The 20,335-nt window shown below is 36.1% G+C and overlaps 1 protein-coding gene across 1 annotated transcript in view; it reads left to right on the top strand.

Moving 5' to 3' along the window:
• Positions 1-20,335, top strand: part of LOC137018377 (gamma-aminobutyric acid receptor subunit alpha-2) — an 84,109-nt gene that overhangs the window by 34,800 nt on the left and 28,974 nt on the right. Inside the window, exons 4-6 of the mRNA XM_067382994.1 lie at positions 4,690-4,910; positions 14,394-14,476; positions 14,602-14,745. Of these exons, the coding sequence (XP_067239095.1) occupies positions 4,690-4,910; positions 14,394-14,476; positions 14,602-14,745 (448 nt within the window). The remainder of the gene's footprint in view (positions 1-4,689; positions 4,911-14,393; positions 14,477-14,601; positions 14,746-20,335) is intronic.

Raw genomic sequence — 20,335 nt, 5'->3', positions numbered from 1 at the left:
AGTGATTCTTGTTAACAGCAGGTGTTCATCACTAATGCTCAATCATCACCTAATTAATTGCTTAATTATCTCCTTAACTTTAACTCTGCTTCAGTGTTACTTTAACACTATTTAGAGAGGGATCATACTCTAAGCAGAGTTGTTTTAACTCTGAAGATTTTGCTGTGTACTTTCTATTCATCAAAGAATCCTGAAAATGTAGAAGAAAAAAAAAGTATCACGGTTACCACAGAAATATCAAAGGGATAGTTCACCTAAAAATGAAAATTTGCTGTTAATTTACTCACACTTAGGCCATCCAAGATGTAATTTTTTATTCAGTAGAACGATAAAGAAGATTTTTAGCTGAAACCGTGGTCCTCATATAAGACAAGTCACTACTGTTGACGTTACTTTGAGAGTCAAAAAAACATATACAGGCAAAACAAAGTGAATACCTGTGGCTCCTGTTGATATGTTGAGATCTTATGAAGTGAAACGATCTGTCTATGCTAGAAATTGAATATTATTATTTAACATTTCTAACTCTAATCCACAGTCAGGGAAAACGGTCCTGAGCACGTTCTTGACAGTCAGAAGCGTGAGCTTTCTTTCGCAGTACGATGTATGGGCAGGAGCTCAAACATTGGGGATCTGTGAAAAGTCAATCTTCCCGATTGAGCAAGCGAAGGTGTGGCATAACCTGATATTGCTGAGTTCAACATGTTTCTGGGTCTACATTTTTGTTGATCCTGGAACAACATTCAAATCAACCAATCAGATTTCAGGGACAAGTTTACAGATTATGTCAAGTTTAGGCTTAAAATCATGAATTGGTGCTTCTACATCAGTGTTACTCATCTATCATTTCCCTCTGATTTTTGGGATAACTTTTGGGTAGGGTTAGGTTTAGGGGTAGGAATAGGGTTAAGACTAAATTTTCAGACTAGAATGTTTATGTTGACCCAGGAATGCATCTAACTCGGCAATATCAGGACGTGCCGAACGTGTGCGTTTCTCCCGCACATATGTCATTATGTGACAGGAAGCTCGCCCTCTAGACTGCCATGAATGTGTTTTGCCCATGTTGTGGATTGCAGTTAATAATCTTGTAAATTATGTTCAGTTTCCTGCACAGACCATTCGTTTCTCTTCATAATACCTCAATGTATCATAAGGAGCCATGGGTATTAATTTTGTTTTGCCTATATATATATATATATATATATATATATATATATATATATATTTATTTATTGACTCTCAAAATGACGGTAGCCATTGACATGCTTTATTTGAATCACCAAGGACCACCAAGGATTTCAGCTAAAACATCTTCTTTACTGTTCTACTGAAGAAAAAATGACACCTATTGTACATCTTGGATAGCCTGTGGGTGAGTAAATTAACAGCAAATTTTCATTTTTGGGAGAACTATGCCTTTAAGTATAGCACAACTGTTTTCAGCATTGATCATATTAAGACATGTTTCTTGAGCTGCAAATCAGCATATTTGAATAATTTCTGAAGGATCACATGACACTGAAGACTCGAGTAATGATGCATGAAAATCCAGCTTTTTAAAATATATTAAAATACAAATTTATTTTAAATTGTCATAATATTTCAAATACTACTGTTTTTACAGTATTTTTGATCAAATAAATGCAGCCTGGGTGAGCATTAGAAACACTAGAAAATTTTACCACCCCCAAACTCATGAGGAGTTCATACACACACACCCAAACTCATAAAGGATGTGTCTATGAATAATCTAATGTAAATGCATACTCAGCACCTGTGAGGCAATCTCATAAACACATTCCTGACCTCTCCATCTACTTATTTTTATTTCCCTTACTCCTTGATATGTATGTGTGCACACATGTATGTTGTGTTGAGTATCTGTAATAATGTGAGTGCAGGGTTCATGTGGTGGTGGGGTTTAATGGTTCATTTCTTGTTAATGGATTATCATATAAACCCTCCTCAGTCGGGACAATACAAGCCCCTTGACTGAAATTAGACCGTCATAACCCTCTCAGAGTGCTGACTGGACAGAACATCCAGATCTCAGAGACGTGCCAGAGAATGAGCTGTACATCCATCAAAAACAGCACCTGCAGCTGCGGGAGGAATCGGGCTACAGACACTGCAGTGTTCTGACACTGTCTGAGCAGTAATAAAACTTCTGTCGCAGTGCTTCTGTCTAACTGCTTGCAGTGTGGCACTTCAGTCTGGAACTGCTTTAAACAAGAACTCTTAGTCTAGAAGTTTCAATGGAGAATTGATTTAATTTAATCTAGCACTGCTTTTAAATCAGGAACTGATTTCAGTCAAAATGTTTATATTCTTGAAATGCTGTCATTTTAGTCTGGAGCTGCTTTAATTCTAGAGTTGTTTTGAGTCTACTGTACAACCGCTTCCACTCTTCATTTACTCTCATTTGTAGAAGTTTAGAAGTTTTTTAGAACTGCATTTTCTGTGGTTTTTGAATTGCTTTAAAGGGGTCCTTGACTATGATTTCACTTTTCTTTTTTTTCTTTTTTTTTTTTACTTTAGTTAGTGTGTAATGTTGCTGTTTGAGCATAAACAGCATCTGCAAAGTTACAACGCTCAAAGTTCAATGCAAAGGGAGATATTTCCTTTTACAGAAATCACTTTTTAAGGACTACAACAAGCTTTTTCTCGGGTTGGTGACATCACAAACCCAAAATTTACATAAACCCTGCCCCCAGGAACATGCAAAAGGGGTGAGGCCATGTTGGGCTGCTTTAGAAAACAGAAAGAGTGTTGTCGTAGAGTGTTGTTACCATAAGGTCATTTTACGCCAGACTGCTTCACAATCAAGGGTCAATTCAACGCTGGATTTGCACAAAAGATGAACATGACAGCACATGCTAGTCGATGAGTTGAATCAACTCCACAGCAACAACATAAATGTATCCACTAACCATTCAGAAACGTCCAGATGCATTCTAAAAGTTGTAACTTCTTCCTGAGTCTCTCCATCAGTGTCTGACTCCTGTTTGAACAATGTAAGGCTGAACACTGTTACTGACAATCCTCATTTTGGCTGTGTGAGATTCTCCAGCTTTGTTGTTGTTGAGTATCTGAAGCTCTGCCCTCTTCTGGAAAGCAGCTCATTTGCATTTAAAGGGACACACAAAAATGGCGTGTTTTCACTCACACCCGAATAGGGGCAAATTTTACAAGCTATAATAAATGATCTGTGGGATATTTTGAGTTGAAACATTTCCAAGACACATTCTGGGGACACCAGAGACTTTCCATCTGGTGAAAGGGGCATAATAGGGTCCCCTTTAAATCTTAATCTGCTTTGTAGTCTCAGAATCCGTCAACACAGAATGTGTTTTTGCATTTTCATGCTTTTCCATTGTTTTTATATACAAACGTGCTAGACTGACTTGTTTGACCATTGCACTCACGCCTTTTGACACGTCATTCGTAAAACGTGTTGCTCAGGTTATTAGAAGAACTTGTAACAAAACGCATTCTATGTTAATAGTAGAATTGGTTTTATCTGGCCCAATTTGCTTGTAGTCTAGAACAGTGTTATTTTTGTCATTTAGATACTATTATAATGTTTATAATTATTATTATATTATTAGTAATATTTAGAATATTTGTATTTATCCATTTTTATTTTCATATTTTCTGTTTTAATTTTAAAGTCAATTTTAGTAGTTTTTTATGTCTTTATAGTTTTTATTTTGTTTGTTTTAATTATTTTACTACAGACATGGCCTTTAAGAATGTTTTTTTTTTTTCTTCACATGGTTAAATGACAAGTTAAACTAAATAAAAATGAGAAACGTTGCAGTGGCAACTAGCATAAATAAAAACTATTTTAAGGTATTTTATTTCAAGTTAATGTTTAATGTTTTATTTCAAGTAACGAAAATGTGTTTTTATTGTTTTAGTTAACCATAATAACAATTTTACCTGCCAGATCAGCTTATAGTGTTGAAGTGTTTTGTAGCCCCGCCCACTGTGAAACCTTATTGGTGCAAAATTCCAACTATGCCAATCAACTCTGTTCTGATTGGCTGCGAGTGTGTCACAACACAGCACTTTCATGTTCACTTTGGTCAAACTGCTTGTCTGCTTGGTTGTTAGTTAGAACAACTTCACCTTTTCCCCTTTTCAAAACTGTCTCTTAATCTTTCTTTAAATTATTTTAAATGTTTTCCCTGTTCTACCATTCGTGATGATCTTAATGATATCTCTGGGTAGCACAAGTCTCTCTTGGAGCCGAGAGTGGGATCTGATCACTCTCAGCACTAGTTAAAGGTTTGAGCAATTGACTCTCCTCTGCAGGGTTTGAGCCTGAAATGCATTAAACTCCATTTGAAAATCATTTGGCAAACTGTGTTTATCCACCACAGCAACAATAAGTGGATAAAGAAAATTTTACACTACAGACACTGGGTCTTTTGTGGGCAAGAAAATGCTTGAATTGAATTGCGTGCAATGCAAGAGAAACAAAAACCCTGATGCAGCTCATCTAATTGATTGGATTGTTACAATTGTGAATACAACAGCAAATTCACTGCCAGTCAATCAGTGTAAGAGGGTATTGTGCACCCAGTTATCACAAACAAAACACCATCCGAGCCCTTAGTGACAGAAAGCATCCAACAGAACCTTGCAAATCCTAAAATGTGCTGTGATTTCATCTTTTGGCAGGAGTACACCATCGATGTGTTCTTCAGGCAGAGCTGGAAAGATGAACGACTGAAGTTCGAGGGACCAATGAACATTCTGCGTTTGAACAACCTGATGGCCAGTAAGATCTGGACTCCAGACACATTCTTTCACAACGGGAAGAAATCTGTCGCACACAACATGACCATGCCCAACAAACTGCTGCGTATCCAAGATGATGGCACCCTGCTGTACACCATGAGGTAAGCAAGGTGCTATTTTGTACTAATGTAATTTTGATGGAGAAAAAAAACATGACATGGGAGGAAAAATTATATGTCAGTGCGTTTGTGTTCTCTCGCAAATGTTTTGTGTTCCCCGAGAAAATTGGAAAAGTTTAAAATATACAGTGGGTACCGAAAGTATTCAGACCTCCTTAAATTTTTCACTCTTTGTTATATTGCAGCCATTCATTGAAGTTAATTTTTTTCCTCTTTGATGTACACACAGCACCCCATATTGACAGAAAAACACAGAATTGTTGACATTTTTGCAGATTTATTAAAAAAAGGAAAACTGAAATATCACATGGTCCTAAGTATTCAGACCCTTTGCTCGGTATTTAGTAGAAACACCCTTTTGATCTAATGCAGCCATGAGTCTTTTTGGGAAAGATGCAACAAGTTATTCACACATGGATTTGGGGATCCTCTGCCATTCCTCCTTGCAGATCCTCTCCAGTTCTGTCAGGTTGGATGGTAAACGCTGGTGGACAGCCATTTTAGGTCTCTCCAGAGATGCTCAATTGGGTTTAAGTCAGGGCTCTGGCTGGGCCATTCAAGAACAGTCACGGAGTTGTTGTGAAGCCACTCCTTCATTATTTTAGCTGTGTGCTTAGGGTCATTGTCTTGTTGGAAAGTAAACCTTCGGCCCAGTCTGAGGTCCTGAGCACTCTGGAGAAGATTTTCGTCCAGGATATCCCTGTACTTGGCTGCATTCATCTTTCCCACAATTGCAACCAGTCGTCCTGTCCCTGCAGCTGAAAAACACCCCCACAGCATGATGCTGCCACCACCATGCTTCACTGTTGGGACTGTATTGGACAGGTGATGAGCAGTGCCTGGTTTTCTCCACACATACCGCTTAGAATTAAGGCCAAAAACTTCTATCTTGGTCTCATCAGACCAGAGAATCTTATTTCTCACCATCTTGGAGTCCTTCAGGTGTTTTTTAGCAAACTCCATGTGGGCTTTCATGTGTCTTGCACTGAGGATAGGCTTCCGTCGGGCCACTCTGCCATAAAGCCCCGACTCTCACCAAGGCTCTTCTCCCCCAATAGCTCAGTTTGGCCGGACGGCCAGCTCTAGGAAGGGTTCTGGTCGTCCCAAACGTCTTCCATTTAAGGATTATGGAGGCCACTGTGCTCTTAACCTTGGCCAGATCTGTGCCCTTAACCTTGGCCAGATCTGTGCTTTGCCACAATTCTGTCACTGAGCTCTTCAGGCAGTTCCTTTGACCTCATGATTCTCATTTGCTCTGACATGCACTGTGAGCTGTAAGGTCTTATATAGACAGGTGTGTGGCTTTCCTAATCAAGTCCAATCAGTATAATCAAACACAGCTGGACTCAAATGAAGGTGTAGAACCATCTCAAGGATGATCATAAGAAATGGACAGCACCTGAGTTAGATATATGAGTGTCACAGCAAAGGGTCTGAATACTTAGGACCATGTGATATTTCAGTTTTTCTTTTTTATTAAATCTGCAAAAAATGTCAACAATTCTGTATTTTTCTGTCAATATGGGGTGCTCTGTGTACATTAATGAGGAAAAAAAATGAACTTAAATGATTTTAGCAAATGGCTGCAATATAACAAAGAGTGAAAAATTTAAGGGGGTCTGAATACTTTCCGTACCCACTGTATATGTTTTTTCACCAGCATGTTCCTTTAAGGGCTCTGTACTGATGTACTAATTTGCTAATTTACAAATGTTGTAATTTATTGAATATATATAAAGACAACGCTCTACACTCTTTTAGATGGAGTGTTAAATTAACCAACTTGTAGATCATCTTATAGTGTTGAATTATTTTATAGCTCCGCCCACTGTGAAACCTTATTGGTGCAAAGTTCCACTCCACATAGCAATATATTAAACATCAACTATGTTCTTATTGGCTGCGACTGTGTCATGTGACAGCAGTTTCATGTTCACTGTAGCCAAACTGCTTGTCACTGGTAACTTGTTGGTTGTTAGTTTAGGTTCTTGCACACTAAATTTAAAATGCTTTTTTTTTTTTTTTTTGTATTTGTCATCCTAAAAATTTGTCACGCACAGAAACCTTGCACACTGAGTCCGATGCGTATTAATTAATCCTTTGTAAAAAAAAAAAAAATAAAATAAATATATATATATATATATATATATATATATATATATATATATATATATATATATATATATATATATATATATATATATATATATATATATATATATATATATATATATATATATATATATATATATATATATATATATATATATATATATATATATATATATATATATATATATATATATATATATATATATATATATACACACATATATATATATATATATATATACACACATATATATATATATATATATATATATATATAAAACAATACAAAATGGAGTCTTCAAGCAGTGAGGATGATTTTGTTGTCCTTTCTCTTCTTAAAAAGAGAAAAAGAGGAAATATTGAGTCCATCCAATCCTAAGATTTTGTACTGAGGAAGGAGAGTTCCACCTTCTTATCAAGGAGCTGTGGGATTATCCCGAGAGATTCAAAGTTTACTTCAGGATGTCAGTGGCTCATTTTGATGTTTAGCTATCTTGAGCATAATACTGTACACCCTTTGTTTTGAAATTAGTACCCTACCATCCTGTTTTCCAAGCTGTTCTTCAGTCATCTGCCACAATCTGTCTCAATATTCTGTCTCTTTTTATTCTGCACTTTGTTTGTCATACAGTGCTTTGTGCTGCGAGATGAAGTGAAACATTTTGGATTTTTCTGGATTTTTGGCATTCGCCTGTACGATGGCTTATGTATGCAAAAAACACAGAAAAATTAACCCGATCTGATTTTTTTATTTTTTTTTTATTTTGACGGACGAAAGTTTCGGAGGTAGTGTGCGAATGTGAATGACAAAACATGAGATCATGTTTATTTTTTAATGTGCAAAGTTTTTCAGACTAGAATTTCAGACTCAGTGCAAGGACCTTTAGAACTCCTAACTAACTAATGTACTAATTTGCTGATTTACTAATTTAGCTATTTTACTAATAATTTATTCAATCAAAAATAGATGTGGTGAATTATAGTGCTCTAAACTCTTTTAGATTGTTTCTAAAATGAATTAAATTAATAATAAAGAAAGAAAGGTTTGCATGCAAAAATAATGTTCTAAAAATGTTTAATCCTCTAGAATGGATTATGATCAAATTTACAGCAGTATTTTTGTATGCAGACCTTTATTTCTTAATCTAAACTAAATACTTAAAGTAGACAAAGTTTTTAAGTTTCATTGAATTAATAACAAACTTTTTTAAAACTTTTTTTATTTTTTTATTTTTGATTTAATAAAACTTAGATTCATGATGTGAACAGAAAATATGACTGTCAGTTTCATAGACAAGGCTTAAACCTAGTCTCAGACTAAAATGCATGTTTGAGCTGAAAGCAACTTGCACGGACATATCATAAAATCTGTTAATGTCATCGTTTTGTCTCAAGATGCACAACAGTAATGTTTTTTTTCTAAGGCATGTTTATTAAGGCTACTTAAATGTCCTAATTAATCTAAGGCCTAATCCTAGCTTAATCTAAGCCCTGTCTGTGAAACCAGGCCTAAATCTATCCTAAAGTTTTAAGTCTGACAATCAGAATGGATTTAAAAATATCAGATTATTGGTCATATTGTCTGTTCACACTGTCAAAAAAACAGATCTGGGGTCTCATTTATAAAACTTTGCGTAGATTTCATCCTAAAAGTGTACGTACGCGCAAAAGCTAGATTCTGCGTACGCACAAAAAAAAATCAAATTTATAAAAACATGCGTACGCCAGAACCTGCGCACAAATCCCTTTATGTGCGTACATGCATGTCCACCCTTTCTCCTCCCCGAAATCACCATATATGGCGCTTATGACGCCTAGTTTTACTACGCATAACCACCACGTGACACCATGGTTAACATTTTTGCCATACACATTACATTGTTAAAAATCATCCAATATTCTTATGTTTTAGAATAAATATATCAAAATATGCATAAAACAAAAAGATAAAGGTTTTAGAATAGAGTTGATTCATTCATTTCCACTGGCCAAATAGTATTTTAATTGTTTTAAACATTTCAAATCAAATTTATGCAGTTTTGCTGATAAGGTGAACATATCTTTTAGGAAGTTTATAGACTATATTTTTTAGTGGAAACAGATAGGCCTACTTATTTATTGAAGTGTAAATACAATTGTCTTTCTCGGAGCTTCAGTGAAGTATTTTAAAAAGTAAACGTGCAAATCTTACCGTTTTCCTCAAATTATATCCTTCATATAGAGTATTAATTGTTTGAAGATCCTTCACACGACATCAACACCTCCTGCAGCTGTGGTTATACAGTAAGATATTATCATTGGACCTTTTCAAACTGGACAACGGACCATTCGACCACCAAATCCAGCAGTGTCTTCCATAATATCGAAATTAAGTGTGCATCACTGATCATCGTTCTCGCTAAAATATTTTGTCATAACATCTGCAGTGTAGTTTAAAGAGGAATTATTGTGCTCCTAGTGCTCCTCGCTGTCATTAAAGCAGCGTGTCACAGGAAAAGTGATAGAAAGTAGCACATCTACTATCTGAATTCATATCACGTTTGATTAACTTCTCTGTAATGACTGCATAATGTAATTTCAGTGCTTATCGCCATTAGTGAAAGTGTAATATTAATGTAAATGTGTATATCAAAATGAAAACGTGAGTTTCCATGTGAGTTTAAATCATTTTTTTTATTTATTTAAACTGTTGTGAACATGCACTGTATTTATGATTATGTTTCATAATGAGGATTTAATGTGGTTTTCCTTCATCTGCCGTCAGTGCCGCCAATTCCTTTTGTCTCCAGAATGTGCGTACGCACGGCTCAAAGTTTGCTTAAAGGTGCGCACATTCTCCCCTCAAGTTTGTTTTTTATAGATCACAACCTTTGCGTGGGAACTGGCACGCTTTATAAATGAGACCCCTGACCTGTCAAGATGTGATCTTATGAACTATAATCCAAGTTTCCTGAAGTCAAACGATAATTTTCTGTAAGAAACACACCCAAATTGAATAAATTTTTCCCTCCAGTGAATTTTCAGTGAATAATGGCTTTAATTTGATCTGATTCTCACATAATGTTATCAGAATTTATATTTTTGGTAAACGATCCATTTAGCTCATATTGTGGGTGGCTAATGGAGTCATTCTTCATGTAAATCCCTGAATCACCTTGTATTCCGAGAATTAGGATAATTCATCCCTCACTGACTCCCACAGTATGACAGTCCTCATGCAGGCGGCTATATCGATTTAGCCACTAATTAAGATGTTTCATCTCTTTTCAGGAATGGGACACTCACTTTTGTAAGAGCCGATTTTGTTATAACCAGTGACGGCTTCTTAGTAAAGTACAGTTCTCATTATAATCGACATATTCAAGAGTCTGCAAACATGATCATCCATCTCCCCAATTACCTGCAGACGAAACAGGAAGAGCAGAAGCCGTGATATATGGTCGTGTGTCATGTACACAAACCCCAAACAACACGGCCTCTCATAATGACTCTCGCCTCTGTTCATCCTGATACCGCTGCCGAACACTCTCCAACATGTACCCTCTCAATTTTCTCCTGCTTTTTTCTCTCGCTCTCTTGCTCCCAGCCCTTCCTGTGAGCACAAATGCTCCTCTCGGCTGCCAAATCAATGAGAGCCTGACACAGCCGTGAAGCGCAGGAAGAAAAGAGGAGACAACTGAGAGAGAGACAAGAAAGAGAAAGAAGCAGTGAAATAGAGGAGAAATTAATGTGAAAATGGATATCCAGAACTTACATGTATTGGACTACCAGTAATTAGGATAGGCGATATATTGAATAATCACAATAACATTGAGAATATACTATTAAGCAGCATTTTGAATATCACAGTGATTTTTTATTTGGCCATTAAATTTGCTAAAGAGCAAATTTAATTTGCGGGTGGGACGGGTTGGAAATGTCCCCACCAATTTTTGCCTGGGCCGTTATAGTCCCCTCCACTTTTTAAAACATCTCGTGGCATGGATGCAGGCATCTCTAGTTGACTATCAGAGTATTAATTTTGATAGTTTGTGTTTTTGTGTTGAAGGGATAGTTCACCCAAAAAAAAAAAAAAAAAATTGTCATCATTTTCTCACCCTTGTTGTTCCAAACTAGTGCGAGTTTCTTTCTTCAGTTGAACACAAAAGAAGATATTTTGAAGAATGTTGGTAATCAAACAGTTGATGATAGCCATTGATTTCCATAGTATTTTTTCCTACTATGGAAGTCAATGGCTACCGTCAACTGTTTGATTACCAACATTCAAAATATCTTCCTTTGTGTTCATCAGAAGAAAGAAATATACAGGTTTACAACAACTTGAGGGTGAGTAAATAATGATAAATGATGATCTTTTTTTTTTTTTTTTTTTTTTGGGTGAACTATCCCTTTAAATAAGGCTATCTGGCGCTGGAATGTGTTGTTTTTGAACCATGCTGAGTGTTTGTTGACACTGTTATCAGTGGCGGAAGGTAATGACGTTCTCTGGGGGCTCGTACACACAGTCCACACAGACGGATGCTTCAATCTATGGCTTTAAGACTGTTCTAGACACTATTCATTCTAGTGAAATCACAAAACAAAATGCGAACAAACGTGTCCCTGCTCTTGATATACAATCAGTGATTACTATTTTATATATTCAAGGGCAGATTAGAACCACGAACCTCTGGGATGCTTAGCAAACATTCTCCCATCAGACCATTAGGACATACAAACGCTGAAGGAAGATCGACATATTTATTCACTGACGTAAAAATGTAAAGTTGAAACTATCTTATAAAACACATTAAAAGTTCTATTTCAATAAATTAAACTCAACATACTATTGAAATTGATATTGTAATGTTATTTTATGTGCATTTGTTATTGTACATTTTTGATATAGCCTTGTATTAGCACCACCCACTTTTACACCAATGGCAATAAGATATGTTTTAATACTGTCTTTGATTTAAACCTATAAGCAGGTTAAAATTCATTATTTTTTTGTGAATCAGTTCAAGCTCTAATTCAAAGATTTGTTTGCATCTCCACTAGGGGTGTAACTATTATTTGCGTGTACCGAATGCATTACATTGCAACATTGTAGCCTAACCACCATTAACCACTATTAATTGCAATAAGCTCTGCGTTTTGTTACTTTCGATAAGAAACAAAGTGTCATCCTTCAAATTCTGTCCACGAAATCATGGAATTCAAACAGAAAGTGCCGTTTTGACGCGCTTTGATGTAGCGTGACAGATCTCTGTACAGGCGCCTCAAGCCTTGTTTACACTGCACGCTTGTGCGGCACATTACGGATGCGATGCGGCTACCGGAGCTGTTTCGCGGCTACTCTATCAATGCTCGTGTTTACACCAGTCGCGCCGCAGTGCGTTTGAGAAGTGTCCCAGGAGCGCCTCACCACGCCGCTTCGCTAAAGGTAGGCGCCTCGCCTATTTTTGACGGACGCAGCGTCCAGGACGCCAGCTCAAATACAAAATAAAGTCAAAATAATCACCCTGAGTAAACTCCTGCTCATATTTCACATCACTACGATGCCAGAAACTGACGACAAGAAATTTGAAGTTGAAAAACTTAAAATTTCTTTGTTGTCCATAACTGGAATTGTAAGTGTGTTAACTTCATCTGTATGGCTACAGCAAAATAAAATATGGCATAGCAATAAACACAATCAAACCAGACAAAATATAACCATTTAGCCATTAAAAACACGAAAAAATCAATGAAAAAAACATCAGACATGCAAATCTCGTGGTCTCAGGAATCCAGCCGCTTCGCTTCTGAAATGCTTCTGGTGTGAGTTGACACCGCTCAGCAGACGGAACAAAACCTTGCCGAAGACATAATGCAACGCACACGCGTGCAGTGTAAACGAGGCTTCAGTTCAACTGGCAGCGTGAGCGCGGAGCGCGAGTGAACGTAATCATATTCCACTAGTTACAGAATAAACTTAAATGAACATCTGAAGGTATGTTGAAAGATACAGTACAACTTACTGAAACGTATAATATCTTGTGTTATCGCTTATTCAGTGTTTCAACGGCGGAAAGACATCAATAAAACAGCTTGTAAACAATATGTCATGTAGCATTTACCTCAGAAAAGCTATTTAGTTTCCACAGCTTGTCAGTTCGGCCAGAGAAATTAACTCTTTGGCTTAGTATATGCACTGTGTTAGCCCATATTTTCATTATATTTTACTTAACCTGTTAGTGATGTCTTAGTTATTTAATTTAGCCTATGTTTAAATAAACTGTCATGAAAATGACAGCCACTGTGTATAAATGATTATATTTCAACAACGAATTGGAGTAAAACTTAATTTTATAATCACGTTTGCATACAATTTGTTGTTTGAGTGTTGATTATTATATCTAAAAATAAAAAGCGATTGAATTTAGGCTAATATTTTGGGCTCAGTTGTTAACCTTTAATATTATAGTAGCATAATATTCAAGTAAGGGCTCCCTACATAGTTTATAGCATATTTTTTTTTATCCTTGTGAAACTTTGTTATAATTTAATTTCATATATTTAAAGACAAAAACACAATTTGTTTAGTAAAACCACTGTTTGATAATAATAAAAAATAAATAAATATTATGTTTAGTTTTCTCCCCACCTGCTGTACCGAATCCGCACTGAACCATGACTTCAAAACCGAGTTTTGTGTACCGTTACACCCCTGGTCATCACTCAAATGTTGACATTTTGTGCCACTCAAACGTGGCATTTTATTGGATTGGATAAAATAAATAAATAAATAAATAAATATTATTCATTGTGTTCATTTAGTGATAAGAGTGTGGCAAACATGCTTTAAATATTAAATATTTATATATTACTTGATTTTAGCTGTTTTTAGGTTTTTTAGATTCTACTTTTTTAGATTTTTGATAGATTTGATCAAAATACAGTGAAAACAATAATATTGTGAACTATTATTACAATTTAATATAACTTTCTATTTTAATATTTTAAATATAAATATTTTAAAATGTAATTTATTCCTTTGAATAAAGCTGAATTTTCAGAATCGTTACTCCGTTCTTCAGTTTCACATGATCTTTCTAATATGCTGATTTGGTGCTCAAGAAAATTTCTGATTATTATCAATGTTGAAAAAAGTTGTGCTGCTTCATATTTTTGTGGAAACCGTAATATTTTTTTTTCCTCCAGCATTCTTAGATGAATAGAAAGTTCAAAAGCGTTTATTTGAAATAGAAATATTTTGTAACATTCTAAATGTCTTTACTGTCACTTTTAATCCATCAATTTATCCTTGCCATATAGTGATGATGGCATAAAATGTCTCTTTTTTGTTGTGTTTGCTCATGTAAATCACAGGTTGACAGTGCATGCTGAATGTCCAATGCATCTTGAAGATTTCCCCATGGACTTCCACTCCTGTCCGCTTAAATTTGGCAGCTGTGAGTAACAGCTGGTTTTGTTCACCAAAGCATCATGAAGTGACTTTCTTGCACTGATTGGTTTCAAATTTCAAACAGTCATCTGCAAAGTTTTAATTGTGCCCCCACTGAAATCATCCCTACAGATGCTTACACAACGACAGAAGTGACGTACACCTGGACGAAGAATGCATCCAACTCTGTGGTGGTAGAAGAAGAGAGCTCTAGACTGAACCAGTATGACCTACTGGGACAAACTGTGGGGAACGAAACTATCAGATCCAGCACTGGTGAGTTCGAAACTTAGAGACTGAGATTCAGTAGTCACAATAGGGTTTCATTATATGGAAAAAAAGCAGAGATTCTTCAAGAAGTTCAAGTTCATAGTGGTTAGGTAATCACAGCAATTTCTTTCAAGGGTGGGTTCTCCATCTATAACAAAATGATAGCATCAGCTGGCTCGCTGACATACATGAAGGTTTTGGAATAAATTACTTAACTCTTTCCCCGCCAGCACTTTTTTTTAAAAAAGGTTCACACCAGAGTCTATTCAGCATGCTTCCATTTTTCAAATAAAACATATAATTCACACATAAGATGAAATCAACAGAGGCACAAGTATCTTGAATGAAAGCTGTATACATTCAGTATACAGATGTTCACTCTAACAGTAGGTAGAAATTTATGGAGGAAATAGACCAAATACCATGCTCACATACTCACATACAATCGCCGAAATTGGATCTTGTTAATGAAAACTGTCCAAACATACAAGCTTCATTTGTATAGTCTTTTCATTTAATGGGGAACACATCACAGAATCACAGAAGTATAAAATTAACAAAGGTCAGTGTCATAAAGAATGACAAGTCCGATCCAAGGCTTGCATTTTTTAAGATTACTGTCTGATTTCAGGACCAGAACAAATTACACTCCACTAAATTTTTACCACACCTTTTTACCATAGTCAAAGCAATTTGCTTGAGCTTCACAGACTTCAAAACTTGACTGACAAAATGTTGTATGGCAATAAGGCTTCTCATTTATCTGTCATAAGGTTAATTCTTCCAAAGTCATTCAAATGGAACAACATGACAGTGAGTAAATGACGACAGAAGTTACGTTTTTGGTTGAGTTTGTCCTGAAGAGAAAGTCGTAGACACTGAACAGACATATTGGATATATGAGGATGATTTTGAAGGATTGTCTGATGTCACAGCAGATTTGTCCTATATTCTATCATAGTTTATCAAGCGCACATTTGTTCTGTCCAGCTACATTTGCTATATGTGCTTTAACACGATCTCTGGGCAAGACTCAACAAACCTTGTCTGTCTCTGGTTCACTCTCACTGTCTTTCTCTCTCTCTCTTATGCACATCTTTGGGTTGCTGTGACATTTCTTGTGTGTTGGCATTTGGTAGCTCAGTAAAGCGAATACATCTTCGATGTGGGGGGAGACCGAGGCCAGAGCACGTACAAGATATTCCACTTCTGTTGAGCACAGAGAAACCAGAGGGACTGTACAACAACAACACCACCCAGAAGACACTTTGTCATATTTACGACACAAGCTTACTATACCAAGTGCTTTATAAATAAACATGACGTGACTTTACTGTAGTGGTGAATTGCAGGGCTGGGGCAAATATATCACTATGATTATATTCTTTCTTAAAGGATTAGTCCACTTTCAAATAAAATTTTCCTGATAATTTACTCACCCCCATGTCATCCAAGATGTTCATGACTTTCTTTCTTCAGTCGAAAAGAAATTAAGGTGCCCTCAAATTAAAAATTGAATTTATCTTGGCATAGTTGAATAACAAGAGTTCAGTACATGGAAATGACATACAGTGAGTCTCAAACTCCATTGTTTCCTCCTTCTTATATAAATCTCATTTGTTTAAAAGACCTCAGAAGAACAGGCGAATCTCAACATAACACTGACTGTTACGTAACAGTTGGGATCATTAATATGTACGCCCCCAATATTTGCATATGCCAGCCCATGTTCAAGCAATAGACAAGGGCAGCCAGTATTAACGTCTGGATCTGCACAGCTGAATCATCAGACTAGGTAAGCAAGCAAGAACAATAGTGAAAAATGGCAGATGGAATGATAATAACTGACATGATCCATGATAACATGATATTTTTAGTGATATTTGTAGATTGTCTTTCTAAATGTTTTGTTAGCATGTTGCTAATGTACTGTTAAATGTGGTTAAAGTTACCATCGTTTCTTACTGTATTCACGGAGACAAGAGCCATCGCTATTCATTTTTAAACACTTGCAGTCTGTATAATTCATAAACACAACTTCATTCTTTATAAATCTCTCTAACAGTGTAGCATTAGCCGTTAGCCACAGAGCACAGCCTCAAATTCATTCAGAATCAAATGTAAACAATATAACAGTATACAATACCCACATAATATGACGCATACATGCCGCATGCATGACGAACACTTTGTAAAGATCCATTTGAGGGTTATATTAGCTGTGTAAACTTTGTTTAGGCACTGTTTAAGGCAAGCGCGAGCTCCGTGGGCGGAGAGCACGAGATTTAAAGGGGCCGCACAGCATAAATCGGCTCATATTTAATGATGCCCCAAAATAGGCAGTTAAAAAAATTAATTAAAAAAAATCTATGGGGTATTTTGAGCTGAAACTTCACAGACACATTCAGGGGACACTTTAGACTTATATTACATCTTGTAAAAAAACGTTCAATGGTTCCTTTAAGGTTTTTGATGATTGCCTTGCACGCGCTTCCGGTTTCTGTATTCTTCAAAAAGCTTGTCCTACGCCTTCCCTATTCTAGTTACGGTAAAAAACTTAAACTGGCGCCGCATTCATTCCATAAGTAGAATAAGGAAGGCGTAGGACATACAGCGTAAGCGTTTTGGAGAATACAGAAAGCGCAAGCACATGCAAGCCGTTAATTTGTGTTTATAAAGCATATACAGTTGTATTTTTTTTTTTTTTTTTTAAGAAAATGACCGATTGTTTCGCTAGATAAGACCCTTATTCCTTGTCTGGTATCATTTAAAGCCCTTTGAAGCTGCACTGAAACTGTAATTTTGACCTTTTGGTGTACATTAAAGTCCACTATAAGGAGATTAATCCTGGAATGTTTTCATCAAAAACCTTAATTTTTTTTAACTGAAGAAAGAAAGACATGAACATCTTGGATGACATGGGGGTAAGTGAATTATCAGGAAAATTTTATTTGAAAGTGGACTAATCCTTTAACTGCTGTTTTCTCACCGCTGACATTTTTATTGTATTTTTATTTTGTTATTGAGAGGAAAACGTACAGCACATATTTACATATTCATCTAAACACAGCTCTGAGCAATCAGAATATTTGCTAACAGTATATCGCTACAAAGCTATTTCGAATATCGTTTTGCCCCTGAGTGAAGAAATGAATAGAACTTTCCTGTAAGTATATCAGAACCTTCTATGTAAGGCTGCTCAGGAATGAACTGTATCATGAAAGTGGTTGCACATATAAATCCAAATTAAACTTCATTGAATCATCAACCTTTCTGAAGCTGAAATACACTTGTTAATTGTTTCCATTTAATTTCTTAAGACAGAATACCCAAGTCTGAACAATGGCTTTGCTGTGCCATGTCCTGTTGGATTGGTGTCTTCTGTTCAGACCCATTTGTTAAGTGCTGTTTACATCACCTATAGTAAGTTGGTGTACTCAAACCGGTACTGGCGGCACGCTCACACAAACACACATGTGTGTCTTAAAACACACATTCATGAGCCTTTGGTCCTTTTCTCGTGGGGCTCTTGTAAGTCCCCATCATGTGACGTGATATTAATCATTCATTACAACAGCGTGAACGTGCCGTCTGAGGGAAATTGGGTCATCTGCCACACTTGAGTGTGCACTACATTTTGCACACTTGAGTGTCCGCAATATCTGAAGGATTTTTTAATACCTTTCTTCCTTGAGGCCACAGGCTCGGAAACCACTTAGAGTAAAGCCACTTCAAGTTTGTGTATCTGTGTGTTTTCACATTGATTAATGATGCACTGAAGGGGTGTGTTTACAAAAAACAAATGTAGTTGAGAGGCACAGTGTCAGGTGAGCACTTAAACACAATGTCGGGGTGTGTGACGCCCATGTGTTATTCTGGCTTATCTGTGTTGTGATAATGGCTTTAAGATAACAGTGGATACACACTCAGAGTCAGTACAACAATATGTGAATCTTCTTTCCTGGTCATATTTCACCCCAAAAATCACAAGAAAGAAAAATTTGAAACAATAGTTTGCTTAAAGAACATGAACCCTATTTTTAGGACCATTAAGATTTTGTGTATTACATTAATGAGAATCTAATGAGAAGTACCATTGAGAATAATTTGAATTAGACACATTAAAAAAAAAAAAAAAAAAAAAAATTGTGCGGACACATTACAGTAATGAGAATAATGAGGGGGAAATGTGCTTAATTATCGTGAAAATAATGTCACAATACAGCAAATCCTAAAATGAAAATGGTCGCTCCAAAACGGAATGTCTTTAGTTCTTCTGTGGAACACAAACACACAAAAAAGATATTTTTTTAAAAAATCAGTAGGGTTAACATTTTTGGACCCTATTGACTATTATATGCACACACACACACACACACACACACACACACACACACACACACACACACACACACACACACACACACACACACACACACACACACACACACATGTTTGTTTTTGTGAATTGTGGGGACTTTCCATAGACTTCAATGCATTTTACACTGAACAAACTGTACATTCTATCCCCCTACCCTGCCCCTACCCCTAAACCTAACCCTCACAGGAAACTGTGCAAACTTTTACTTTTTCACAAAAACTCATTCTATATGATTTATAAACCCATTTACATTGTGGGGACCGCTGGCTGCTCCCCACGATGTAGGTGAACTCAGGTTTATATTACATCATGGGGACATTTGGTCCCCACAATGTAATATAAACAAAAGCACACACACACACACACACACACACAGAAATAAATAAATAAAAATAAAAATTATTTGTTACACATTTGTTCTGCAGAAGAACTAAAGTCATGCAGTTTTGTAGTAGCCTTTTTAATTTTTGAAATATTCCTTTAAGATTTGCTGCCTTGTGACATTATTTTCATGATAATTAAGCACATTTCGAAATACAAAAAAAAAAAAATAATATATTAAAATAAATAAATATATAAATAATAGCAGATTAATTAATTCATTCATTCATCATTATTATTTTTTATAATAATAATAATAATAAATTATTATCATTTTGATGTATTTTTGGGTTGAAATCTGACCATGACCTTTTCATCGGATTCCCCCATTCACAGCAACTGTTAAAGGTCTAGTTCACCCAATAATGATAATTCAGCTATTATTTTATTCACCCTAATGTACTTTTAAATCTTTAGGGTAAAATGTAGACAAATGTACAAAATGACACAAAAGCAGCACAGAAAGTGGTATGGGGTTGGAACAACATGGGAGTGAGTAAATGACAGATTTCTCTTGTTTATTTTTGGGTAAACTATTGCTTTAATCACAAAATCACCCCCTCTCAGTTCTTTTCCCCCTTTTTCTGTCCGTTATGACATTCACATACTGAGATCTGTGTGTTTTTGAGATCATTACTGGCAAACATGCCTGACGATAGCGTCATCAAAGAGGCCGGGTTTCCCCTGTGAAAAGATGGAAAATGAGAGACGTATGGAGAGAGAACAGGAACGTTCAAATACTGTCACTGACATTGTGCTTAGAAGTTGAGACATCTGGATCCCAGGCAGCCATCACCATGGCGATCAGCATCACGGTTATGGTGGGAGAGAGCG

The sequence above is a fragment of the Chanodichthys erythropterus genome, chromosome 1 (genome assembly GCF_024489055.1).
Source record: "Chanodichthys erythropterus isolate Z2021 chromosome 1, ASM2448905v1, whole genome shotgun sequence".
Taxonomy (NCBI): Eukaryota; Metazoa; Chordata; class Actinopteri; order Cypriniformes; family Xenocyprididae; genus Chanodichthys; species Chanodichthys erythropterus.
This window is presented reverse-complemented; position numbering and strand designations above follow the sequence as displayed.